This window comes from Typopeltis vanoorti, chromosome 19 (genome assembly GCF_054136105.1).
Source record: "Typopeltis vanoorti isolate ZY-2024b chromosome 19, IOZ_Tvanoo_1.0, whole genome shotgun sequence".
Classification (NCBI taxonomy): Eukaryota; Metazoa; Arthropoda; class Arachnida; order Uropygi; family Thelyphonidae; genus Typopeltis; species Typopeltis vanoorti.
Genome location: NC_143567.1, coordinates 95,714,518 through 95,727,822, shown reverse-complemented (window position 1 = coordinate 95,727,822; position 13,305 = coordinate 95,714,518). Strand labels below are relative to the sequence as shown.

Genomic DNA, 13,305 nt, shown 5'->3' with positions numbered 1-13,305 from the left:
CACGAACTGGACAGGCAATTATCCACGACCGTACAACTTTATTATCGCAGAGGACGGCGTCCGAACACATCTCTGGTAACGGTTTATTTCCACTAATTTCACCCGGCCATGTAATTTCACAGTATGAGGATAAGGGGGGGGGGGGTAATGTACAGTGCGAAAACCTTACGGCGTTCGTAAAAAGGAAGTCACCACACGCCACCATGTGACAGCTTCTGCGATTTTTCATTATTTCATCCTCCTGTTGCGCCAATGAATGATCAACAAGCGGAACTGGTGTCGTGAGAGGGCTTTGTAGATCATTAAGGGGAAAGTGTGCTAAGTGGGGGAATGGTGCACAATATGCTGTGTCGGCATTACTGACGGGCAACAACGCAGTCGCCGATGCAAGTACGGCTCACAAGCATCTAGGCAAAAGACTGGCGGGTTTGTTTACGTAGCGTTCTCCTTCGAAGCACCGACACCGATGCGCGAATGTAGGTGATATGGCCAATGACACGAACCTTACTTTCACCGTGAACGGACTGAGAAACTCTACAAAGAAATCAGGATTGGACCCGGTAACTCCTGACGACGCCACATGGATTTTAACGTCAAGTTTTGTCATCTTTACGATGCAAACAGGTAAGTAAAAATTCTTAAATATTAAACTTAATTCATGTTGTGGATAGTATGAAGAAATATCCTTTATCTTCTCTTGTACGAGTGTAAGATATTTCTGATTTCTTGGATTAGACCGATTACTTATAACTCGAGTCCGTATGTTTGTGCCTACGATACTAAAACTGTGAAAACAGAATTCTGATGTTTTGATATTCAAAATGCATTTGTATCTCTAGAACTTCGAATTATTTGTTGTTTGTGACGATGATTTTCAAGTGGTTTTGTGTGCACCATCTGTTTCCACTTTTACTGGACCTTATGTTGAAATATGCAGCTGTCAACGAAACCACTTCAGATTAATTTATTTTACTGTATCTGAGAATGGTCTTCATTATCTCCAACGCATAATTAACACTTCAACTCGCTTCACGTAAGTTCTTTCACAGAATCATCAGAGTTTTAACGAATTGACCAAACTCCCATTCTTTTTCTCAAATTCTTGTATTCTGACAATGCTGATAATTGAGGTTGCACTGAAGAAAATACTTCTGACAGAGAGGTTAGTTCACAGTTCTTGTCACGTATCATTTAAATTCAGACATTTTTAGACAATTGAGCTGTTTTGAAACGTTCATAGAATAACACACTGAAATAGAAATCGTGTTCTTGATCACCTAAAACTGATTGTGTAGAAGTAGGGAGAGATCAATGGAGTTGATTAGAATATTTTAGAATGAATAAACCTTTCATAGAAAAATGTTGGCATTAGAAATTGAAATGGTAGTGTTGCGAAATAATGTGTTACCCTCAGCAGTTCTGTGGAACTTTCTTCCGATATTTCAGAAGATTGAAATACATCAGTAACTTAGTAATATTTCTTATAAAAGTACGTAGTATTATCAACCTTTTAGGCATGTAGCATTTAAGTTGTCATTGCGTTATCAAAGGCTGGAATTAAAACAATAAGAGTAGTGATACTACCACCAGTAGCTCTATCCAAAATTCAAGTACGTTTTGGATAAAGTGACTCGCTCTATCCAAAAGGATAGACTTTGACTACAGATTTATTCGATAACTGGAATATACGACTACAGAACGTTTTGATTCACTGCCACACAGTCGACAGTTCATAACACAAGTAAAATATATAAAAAAAATAATAAATAAAAGTATTTACTTTAAAATGTGAAACCATGTGATAAACGTATTCGTGGTTTTTAAAAAAATCTTTTAAAAAAACAAGACATAATATTCTATAATATGAAATTATTTGTTCGCAATTCTATAATTCTTTAAACAAAATATAACCTTTCTGATATGCGAAGTGGTTATCCTCAGGTATTCTTAAAGGAAAAAAAAAAAGTAATAAACATTGAAGTATCTAAACAAACTGGAAATTACAGGTAAAAATTGCCACACATAATTGATACATAAAAAACGTTGTACTTTTTCAAGTTGTTCCAACTGGCGTGCCATTGTTTACTGCAAGTGTGCGTGCATGTTCACGTGAACGCCAATATTGAATAACTGCAGCATGGCTATCTTGGATGTTATAACTTAAATTGTTGTTTAAGTGGACCGGGTTCAGCAGGATTTGCCTTGATTCTACAATTTTCCTCTCAAACTCATCATCACAGCGAAATATATTTTCTGATCTATCCCAGCAAACGGAGTGGCTTTGTAGATCATCATTAGGATTGTCTGAAAAAAGAACATGACTGAATTAATGCAGTTGCATGAGATCTTTTGTATGAGATGTCTCTTTTATGCTCTTCTATACGCTGTTCAATAGATTTGTTAGTTTGTCCAAAATAAGGGATATTGCAATCGCACCATAATTTATATACACCTGGATATTTTAGGTTGTGATGAGGAGGCTTTGGATGGCTGATTAGAGAACGGATTTTAGGAAGTGTGGTGAAGAACGTCTTGATGTTATATTTTTTAAGGACTTTTGCTAATTTGTTAGAGACTGTGCTAATGTATGGGATGGAGATGCTGCCTTTAAAATTAATAGTTTCTGTGGTGCACTATCTAGGAGGATCCAGAAGAAATTTCTTAATTGTTTTTTCAGAGTATCCATTTTGTTTAAAAATAAGAGTGAGGTGATTTATTTCTTTTTGTAGTTCATCTTGTTCATTCAAGAGAGAGCGTGCTCTGTGTCCTAAGGTAGATATAGTTCCAAGTTTTTGTGGTGGAAAATGATGAGAAAGATTATGCAGATATCTATTGGTATAAGTAGGTTTTCTGTATAGAGAGATTTTTAATCTTTCAGAGCAACGTGTAAGCATGACATCCAGGAAAGGTAAGGAGTTATTATTTTCTAGATCAGCAGTAAATTTTATATTAGGATGTTCGATGTTAAGATGATGAAGAAAATCTATGAGAGGTGTGCCCGTGATTCCAAACAATGAAAATATCATCAACATATCTTTTCCAAACTTTTGGTTTAAATGAGAAGGAAGATATGGCTTTCGTTTCAAAATCTTCAAGGAAGATGTTAGCTAGAACTGGGGACAAAGGATTGCCCATTGCCTGGCCATGTATCACAACAACCGAGTAAAAGATTATTCAATAAGCGATTTACGAATAACATACAGTAAGTTCCAGTACATAAATATTAATTTTTTTAAATAATCATTTTTAAAATTTTAGATTGGTTAAAATAAATCCGTAATGTATATATGTGAGGAAAAAAAAACTTCAGTATATAAATTTGAAAATACAACACTTATGAGATATTTTTAATGTAGAAAAAAATTAAATCGATATTGATTGCACTAGACCAAACATTCTTGTCAGGTAACACTGCTTTTCTTTGTCAAATTATATGCATATTCTGGATATAAAATTTATGTCATTTGCATATCTTGAGTATAATATAGTCAAGGATATTAGTGAAGGGTTCGCCTAATGTTATGATTATATTTCGATCGATACAAAAAGAAGGGACTGACAGAAAATAAGGTGGAAATACAAGGTATGAGTTGGAGATTGTTCACACTATATTTATTTTATTTTTAAAACTTATACATCGCAAGTCACATGAAGTGTGGAAGGCAGAGGTGACACATGTAAGACGGCTTTATGTCGAGGATGGACTTCGCTGCAAAATAGAGTCCGTTTAGTTTTAGTCGAGTTCCTTTCAGTCACATGGTAGTTGAATGCAACTATCCAAAGCCGATGCGTAATATGAGAAAAACAGACAACTTTATTTATCCAACCATCGCTAAACTGAAACTATTAGCGCGAAATGTGTCATATTGTGGTAACGGTTCATCTCTGCATTGCTAGATATATTAATCCAGGTAACCATTTAAAAGTGAATAGCACATCACGACGCTATTTCGTATAACGGGATACTTAATAGAGAAGGTTAAAATCAAATTGCCAAAACTTGATTAAAAATGAATTTGGTTAATATATTTTAGTAAGTAGCTCCATTACGATACTTGCCAAATGTGAAATTTGCTTACTTGTTTGCAAATTTATCACTAGTGAGAAATGAAAGCACAAAATAAATTTCTTAGCTTTTTTCTTCGCAGAAAATAACATAAGTTTCGTATATAATTCAAGAAAACATGAGATTTATATAAAGTCTGATATCTCTGTTCATTTTTCCTAATTTATTTACTACACAAAGCATGTTGTACTGCGCTCTAAATTACTTTGAACTGACTCAATTAACAAAAATTCAATTTAAAATAGAGTTAGTATATTATCAATGGCAATTAAATGAGTAAAAAGCAAAATAAATCAGTCTTAAAAAAAACAAATTAACTAACGAGTTCATAAATAGCGATTTAACTCGTATAGCATTCAAATAATGCTATATGAGTGATCTACTTTTATGACTTAATAATAATCTTCCTGTTGACACATATAATCATATGTGTCAACTGGAAGATCGGACAGTTCACTGTGAGCCAAAATTTGAAACGCTTGGTCCCACATCTCTTTGCTATATAAGCTGAAATAAACTTTAGCTTATGTGACAAAGAACCTTCACAGCATATTTAATAAAAAAATCTTTGAAAACCTGTAACGACACTGTGATACATGATAGTGAACTTGCTCTGTCTGCTGCTTGATTACTTGTTTGGATGCTTCCAAGCGATTAAGACTGTGAGGAGATTGGATTATGTTTGCAAATTGCATATGTTCTCTGACCTGTTCAAAGTGGGCAGAAAAAACACTATGATCTTTGAAAGGAGACACCACTAGTGGTTAGCATCAGGTATTCTACCAGTACCACGCATAAGGATTTCCATTTTTAATATTACGTGACGTAGCTACGCCACAGTCTTATAAACTCTTCTTTATTGACTAAGATTTTACAGGTACAGCAAACAATGTAAATTCATAAACCACATACACGTCCTTATTATCTCAAAGCAATGGGAAATAAAAACGGCGAAAAAAAAATATCTCCAATGTCATTTAATCCTGGTATATCTTTCAGAGAAATTCATTCGAAACTCCAACATTGCTTTGACCACCCACTTTATACACGCTAGCGTTAAACATCTATCGCGCGTACCTATTCTGAACTTGTTTCGAGTTCTGTTTACAACTGCAATCTTTGTCTCTTTGAACGACCACTACAATGTCTAGATGGCACGCGAACCCAGTCGATTAAATGAACAGTAATGAAAAAAATGAAACTGCTCTTCAGAAAGGTGTGCGTGTGGGAGAGACTCAATCTCGCTGTTCTTGGGTAAGCACCACTTAATAGCAACCTATCATTACTGTCCTTAAACCATAAACGCAGCTATTAAGAGACGGAGAAAATGATTCGTTTTATTGGGTCGAGATGTGACGTAACATTTAGAGTTTAATTGAATCTTTAATTAGGGCTGATGAGTCAAGATCCTACAAATGTGGCTAATTTAACTTTAAAAGCTCATGCAAATGTTCTTATAGTACACCTAAGCAAAAGTTTTAATCCAAATTACACGCATTTAAGACGTGTTCGCAAATACTGTAGGTGTATTACTGATAGTCTGCGCTAGTTGTTAGCCGCACTCGTTAATGGTATCGCGTTAATTGGATTATGTAAATTACTAACGATATTTGCTCATTCTAATGTTGAACCATTTTGATACAAGATGCACGCTAGTGAGTATAGATACGTGCCTTTTCTTTAAGTAGGAATCCCACAAAACTGAAGAAAAAAAGACCTAAGAAACACAATCGACAGACATAAATAACATTTACACACACGCATCTAAACATTTCGTGGATAATTTCTTGAGTCATCTAAAAGCAAAAAGAAAAAAAAAGTTTACATCAGCACCACTCCAATTGCTAAAAAGTGTGAAAATATGGCAATAGTAAAAAAAAAAAAAAAAAAAAAAAGTAAAAATCTAAAATAAAAAATGTCGTATTAAGTGCTTATTTTAGAAGTAACAGAATGTTTTAATATCATCTTAAATCCTAAGTGGGAATATCAAGTATTTTAAGAGATAAACACAAAGCTCTTATAGTCTCAAAATATCTACATTCTACTTGGATTACGTCATAACGAAGCTGTTGTTTTGAACATGGTAATTGACGTCATTTAGATGTTAAACCAAGTGATTGGTATTCCTGAACAGACTCTCGTTGCTATTATAAAAATAAAAATGTAAATAAAGTGAATGTCAGCGTGCTTCTCGTTTAAAAAATATAGCTAGCAACTTTTCAGTGAGCATACATAAGTCACTAGCAATGTATAGTCGGAACCATGTTGACATATACTGCATATGGCTAAAACTGCGGCAAAAATCAACCTCTGAGATATATAAACATTTAGAAACGGCTGAACGGTACACACAAAAAATGTGAGCGAATACAGAAACGTTGCTAACTGTTAGGCAGTTGAGTCTGAACCTATGCGTGACAAGGCGTGCATGTGTTGAGAAGCTTCAGTCAGTATCATAGATACGTGTTGTATGCACATGCATTACATAATGTTTCGCGTATTGTAGTTCCGTTAAACTGAGTGAGTTGATTAAGTTTTTTCATATATCTTTCAGTATGGCACCCTGATTTCTGTTCAGGTTGTTACCCGTTCTTGATACCATTGCCGCTTCCTTGAAAATTCTGTAACCGTAATCATCATCCAAATACGGCATAGAGCTATTTTCCCAGTCAAATGCATGGTTGGAAGTTGCAAAGTGATGTGCTAAGACTGAGGAGACTGTCCTGTTGTGATTGACATCCCCATTATTAAAGATCTCTTCCCTAAAGACATTACACAGTTGTTCAAACACTGCCTTAAATCAAATTTCTTCAAAGTAAACAACTCAGTTTACCAACAATTAGAAGGCCTAGCAATGGGTAGCCCACTGTCACCACCTTGTGCAGACCTATTCATGGAAAAGTTGGAAAATTAAATGTTTACCAAAATTACACATAACCCATCGATACGGTGGAGATACGTTGATGATATTTTCATCATTTGGAATGAAAACATGGAAAACCTATTTTAGAGAGAATAAATTCTCTTCACAACAAGATTAAATTTATTCTAGAAGTTGAAAAAAACAGACAACTCCCCTTCCTAGACATACTGGTGAAAAGGCAGGAGAATAATTTTAAACTTTCCATATACAGAAAACCTCCAGATACTGGACGTTATTTGCATTATTCTTGCAACCATCATAGATCACAAAAACATAGCATCATTCACATGTTACGGAACAGAGCCACAAAGTTTATTTCAGACGAAGAAGAGGTACAGACAGAACTTTCTCGAATTTCTATACACAATCGCAGAATGGTTTTCCTACAAATATCATCAACAAGTTCCTTTATAAAGACAACCTCCAACAACAAGGAACAGTCGCCCAGTACGCTTCAACAGTAGTCATCCCTTGTGTAGATTCAGTCTCGTCAATATTAGCGAGAATGTTAAAATCTCACAACATCAGAGTGGTATTCAGGCCAACTACTACCATCAGACAAGTATTAAGATCTCCTAAAGACAGTGTACAATTTTTCAAATATCCAGGTGTTTATAGAATAGAATTCCATGTACGTGCAGCCTTTCCTATATTGGGCAAACTTCAAGAAGCCTGGAAATCAGACAGGAGCGTGTTGGGGATGTCAATTACAACAGGACAGTTTCCTCAGTCTTAGCACATCACTTTGCAACTTCCAACCATGCATTTGACTGGGAAAATAGCTCTATGCCGTATTTGGATGATGATTACGGTTACAGAATTTTCAAGGAAGCAGCAGTGGTATCAAGAACGGGTAACAACCTGAACAGAAATCAGGGTGCCATACTGAAAGATATATGGAAAAACTTAATCAACTCACTCAGTTTAACGGAACTACAATACGCAAAAAATTATGTAATGCGTGTGCATACAACACGTATCCATGATACTGACTGAAGCTTCTCAACACATGCACGCATAGTTTCAAACTTAACTGCCTAACAGTTAGCAACGTTTCTGTATTCGCTCACATTTTTTGTGTGTACCGTTCAGCCTTCACAAAGCTAGACAGTCGCTAGCGAAACTAGTAGGCAGGATTATATTAATAAAGTACCGATGGTCTCACGACCACAAAAAAAACTCTCGTTTGTAAGTATTTTATGACCAAATCTGCATAATTTAAATATATAAAAATTCTCTAGACGTTCATGGTTGTCTTTTCATTATTTTGCAAATAACTTATGCTGGTTCCATGGTTTATAGCGCTTTTAGCACCCACCCATATACAGAACCCTGCATTCATTTGTCTCTCAATTCATTTTAATATTGTAATAATTAAAATAAAAATGGGGAGGGATCGTAACTTTTTGTTAGGATATTTTATAATTCCAAATTTCAAAAAAATTCCTTTCAATAAAAATCTTAACAACATCTAATACTACTGTTACACCCTGATACCTTAAGAATGTGGAATTCCAAGCTATCATGGTGTAACATGAGGAGCAAATAAATTAAGAACCCTGCATAAAAGCTAATAAATGAATTATTTAAAAGAAAAGGAAATATTCTTGCATCCAATAAAACATATAAAATATAAAGGTGTTTGTTGAACTAACTAACAAAAAGAAAGAATATATTAATGTTGTGATATGATATAAAAGAGAAAATTGAACTAAATAAGACAGAAAAGGATTAGTCATAAGAGATGGTATGTGAGAGGCTAGAGATTAAAACATTAAGTAAGTTCATAGAGAAATTTTGGAAAGGGGATTAAGTTAGAGGCTAGCAAAAGAAAACCAACAGACTATCGCTCTGGGCTGATTCCCGGATTAAGACTTCGTTACAGGCTCGCCGACCAAAGGACGTTTGGTAGAAAAACACCACCCTAATTGGTCGGTGAAATAAAATCAAGTAGGGGACGGAGAAAAGAAGTATAAAAGGGTTGGATCCCCCCCACGAGGTTTTGGACTTTTAGGCTTTTAGACCATTTTGGCTTTTGGTTTTTGGTTCTGTTCCAGGAGAGTTCTTCACGAGCTCCTTCGTATGGGTTTCACGATGTATTCCTGAGTGGCGAGACTGGAGTTATATCTCCATCGTCACAACACGGAAACAAAAGTGAGCGGAATTTCAGTTCCGTATTTCCTATGTAAGAAGCGAAGAATGCCATATAGTCGAGGAAAAGAAAGCATATTCTTTGTGTTTCAACTTCAGTGACAACCACGAAAAAGGGAAAGCTGTATAGATATCCACGTCGCGAGTTGCACAGCCGTTATTTAGACGATTCGAAGTGTGTCCTGAATAACGAAAGGTAAAGACCGCGTAGGCAAAGTTCAATTCAAAAAGGGAACGTAGGAGAAGCAGATTATCGGAGAGGTTATACCAGGATACTTCAATCAGAAAAGGATAGAGGCCCATATGGAAAACTCAGGAAAGAAAGGTACTGTAAATTATATCTCGTGTTAACTAAGATTCGTCTGTATTAGTTATCATTATTCTAATACTGAACTGTTGAAGTGACCAAGAAAACAATACTAGGACTTTAGTATCTGACAGAATATATTGAAAGTAAGCTGGCTAGTGTTAATGTTATACGAGTAATTAAGTGTCCTGAGAATTTTGCATGTCTAATATATTGTATAAGAAAGTTTAAATGTCATAGTTATGTGTTAGTGCAGTAAATGGTTTAGTTAAGCTACTTAAGTTTGGATAGTTAAATAGTGTGAATTAATCTTATATGTCCATGTCATATGAAGTTATGTGTTGAATGTGTATGGCGGCATGATCGTAATACCCATTAGAGGATCATAGCTTAATTATTTATGATAAGCTAATGTCAGTTTGTAGATATTTAGTATAGCATTGAATTGAGTAATAACTAAAATTTTAATTGTACCATGTTAAGGAATTTAATAAACCTTTTGTCCAATGATAAAATAGTTGTCTGAAATTGCTGTCCAATGCACCACTTGAAAAATTACGAACCTAATCACGTGGGAAATTAATGTGTTAAGAAACGAGATAAAGTGTCACGACTGCAACATAGTTACACTTTCTGACATATTTTAGTTCTTTCTCCTTGTTTTTGCATATAATATCTTAAACTAAATGTCTCAAAAGGCGCAGTATAATTATTAGGGATAATTATTAGGGATGCTAAAGGGGAGAAATAACTTAGATATTAGTAAACATTTTGGTGATATCTCGAGCATAGATAATAGTAGAACATAGATAAGCGGAAATTATTAGATAGAATAAAAATCATAAATTGGGACACAACACTACCCATTCCACCGGTATGGATTCCGCAATTCTAGATCCGCAGCTGACCTCTTAGCCTACATCATTACCCATCACTGGACACGTTCTCATGAAAAGGATTGAACAAACGTGTGCTGTTGCTCGCATTTCTAAGGCATTTGATAGTGTCTGCCATCCAGACCTCTTTAGTAAATTAAAACTCTCTGTAACACTCTCTCTCTCTCTGTCTCTCTCTCTCTCGTTCATTGTATGTTAGGGTATAAGGCTTCATTACCTCAACCTTCTCCATCAACAATATGTCAGATGGTATCAGATCTCTCTCCTTGAACTGAGATTTATCTCCAGCTTCGTCTGTCATAAAGACATCAATAGCTTCTGAAGCCTCTATAAAACTTGACATTCTTTTCGTTTTAGACATTTTCATAACTTTATGCAAATCCCAAAGTCGCGCCCAACTTAGAGCAATTTTCACATATTGGGGGTGGTGCACCTAAACATCCCTAAAATTCTTGATGCAGGGGAAAGCGATTCTGCTGATAGATTCCTCCTTTACTGATCTAACTCGTTTCAATCCCTATAGAAGCAATGTTTCAGCTCTGCGTCTTTTCTACAGGTACTTCCATGGTAATTGCTCCAATAAAGTGGTAACTATCATTTCTATACACGAGAACAGCGACAAAAGTACATTATTTCAAAGTCCGATAATAGCGTCAAAGGTTACAGCGTATTGATGACATGTAGGTTTTCATTAGGATTTGTTCATAAATAAAAGAACGCTCTATTTTAAGGGGAGTGACGGTTTATAGTTCTGTAATATTTCTACGAGTTGGGAGGGAATCGAAAACACTGTTACTTAACAAAATATTTGTCATATCATATTTGCTTTTTGAATACGATCTCGAAAACAAATAAGCATGACGGGCAATGTCTATGACTGAATTTTCCCTTTAAAACTAGTGCGCATTAAAATTAGATTAATACTGATTTATTAAAACATAAACGAATTTATCACGAATTAGCAAGTCATATTTATTTTATTCATATGGAGTTTCCTCCCTTTTCTCCCCCGTCCTTATTGGGGAGAGTTGAGCCCCCTCATAGGGGGGGTCAAGTATTTATGGCTGTAGATCCGTGTGTGTTCACGGGGCCGGTTTACCTGCTTGCGGGATGATGAAAAACCCCAGATGAACTGGGGGGGAGACCTACCGTCTATGCCCAAGACCAGCTAACTCGGCTATGGCAGATCCTTAAACTCCTCACATTGGCGACGGGAATCGAACCCAGGACACTCCTTCCCCAGACATATGGTTGCGAAGAGCATAGCCACTAGGCTAACCGCGCGGGCAGTAAATCATAGAAACCCAAATATGTAATCATTATCATCACCAACATCACATTCCTGATATGTACAGTCAAGGGGCATACAGGATACTATAATGTACTGCATGAAAAGTTTACATTATCATTGCCGATTGTTCTCAGAACTCTCATATCGTGGTCTTTAGTCTTTGATCAAATGTTTAATTTATGCCCCGCTCTGGTTCATAACAGTTAAAACTACTTTTCACACTTTTAGCCAGTTGTGGTTTGACTAATTTTTCTCTTATTAGGTATAAATTTATTCAGTTAGCTTCCTGAAAATTACAAGGTTTGCTTATTTTCTTTTGAAGGTCAACATCTAAATGGATTGATTCCATCAGAAGTATCCTAAGAAGGCCTACATATTAGATATGACAATATTGGAATTCTGATAAGTGACTAATTTGGTAGAAATAACGTAAAGATGATCATGTATGTCGTGGTACTTGTACACCCCGTAAGGATACAGACTAGAAAATTGATAATAATGATGACTATGCTTATTTTGTTGCCTATTTTCCATATTTAATTTGCCGTCTTCATTAAAAATGATGCCTAAATAGTGGAGATATTTTACTTCTTCTCTAGGTTCTCCATTCAGGATGCAGTTAAGTTTTTTTTTTTCAATGCTCCGACTGTTTTCAGTCTTTTTCTTTTAATTGCTTATTTTCATGTGGATGTGTTACAGTAGTCATTCAATTTAACTAAGTAATTCTGAATACGTATAATAATTTTATTTAGGAGTATAACATCATCATCATCATCTGGGTAAACATTTGTAAAACATTTTTATCTCCATATTTGAGCATTTCTAAACGAACATAACCCTCCAACTGCTTTTCCACGCTTCAGGTTTTTGGTCACTTTTTCTACTTCAAGTATTGATTATATACTCCAGGTGGCATTCGTCTTGAATGTTTGATACCACTCCATTCAATGCTTGTTTCATTTAGCAATCTTTCACAGTCATTGCTCCAAACTATCTAGGATATCTTTATTTTATAGTTTTGATGTTATTTTCTGATTCCTTTTACAGCACATTTTCCTCACTTGCTAAGTTTTTTTAATAGCCTTTCGATGTGTAAGAGTAGCTAAACAAAACTCTTTCCACTTTTATTTAGTTACGCTTACACATGAGTCCATCATTGACATGTGAATTTTCTATTCTGGTTGACAATTTCATTCTTTGGCTGAATCAGTCAATGTTTTCTTCGCAGTCAATCAATGAGTCTCGGATATCTGATTCTTTTGTTCAAAGTCCTTTATTTTTTCTTGATTAATATTTGAATCATTTACACTATTCTTATTTATTATCTTTAGGTATATATACAGGGTGTTCGGGATAAATTTGACATATTTATAATTAATTATATTTTTCCGTAAGTTACATGTATTAACACACACTTCTCTTCATTTAAAAATTTGGACCCTTCTTCATTCATATACAAGATGTCAGAAAGGATGGATAGCTGGAACCCACCTGAATCATGGAAGAGAATAACTTGTATCATGATGATTCGTGCCCGCCATCAAAATAAGGATATTACGACTGCTGCCCAATGCTCCCTGAATACAGTAAAAACAATCAGGCATGAACTAGAGACTTGCAATGGTGACTACGAGGATGTAGCAAGAAGAAAGATCCCTAGCAGACGATCTG

General features: G+C 35.3%; 1 protein-coding gene across 2 annotated transcripts in view; it reads left to right on the top strand.

Annotated features, from left to right (window-relative positions):
- Positions 1–224: 224 nt before the first annotated feature.
- The window catches only part of LOC150096373 (putative ammonium transporter 3), a 39,670-nt gene continuing 26,589 nt past the window's right edge, over positions 225–13,305 (top strand). Inside the window, exon 1 of one of the 2 annotated variants that reach the window (XM_090408969.1) lies at positions 225–624. In XM_090408969.1, the coding sequence (XP_090265095.1) occupies positions 486–624 (139 nt within the window). In that variant the 5' untranslated portion in view covers positions 225–485. Of the gene's footprint in view, positions 625–1,684; positions 3,203–13,305 lie in introns of those variants that run through there. The other variant, XM_090408970.1, reaches the window with a different exon arrangement.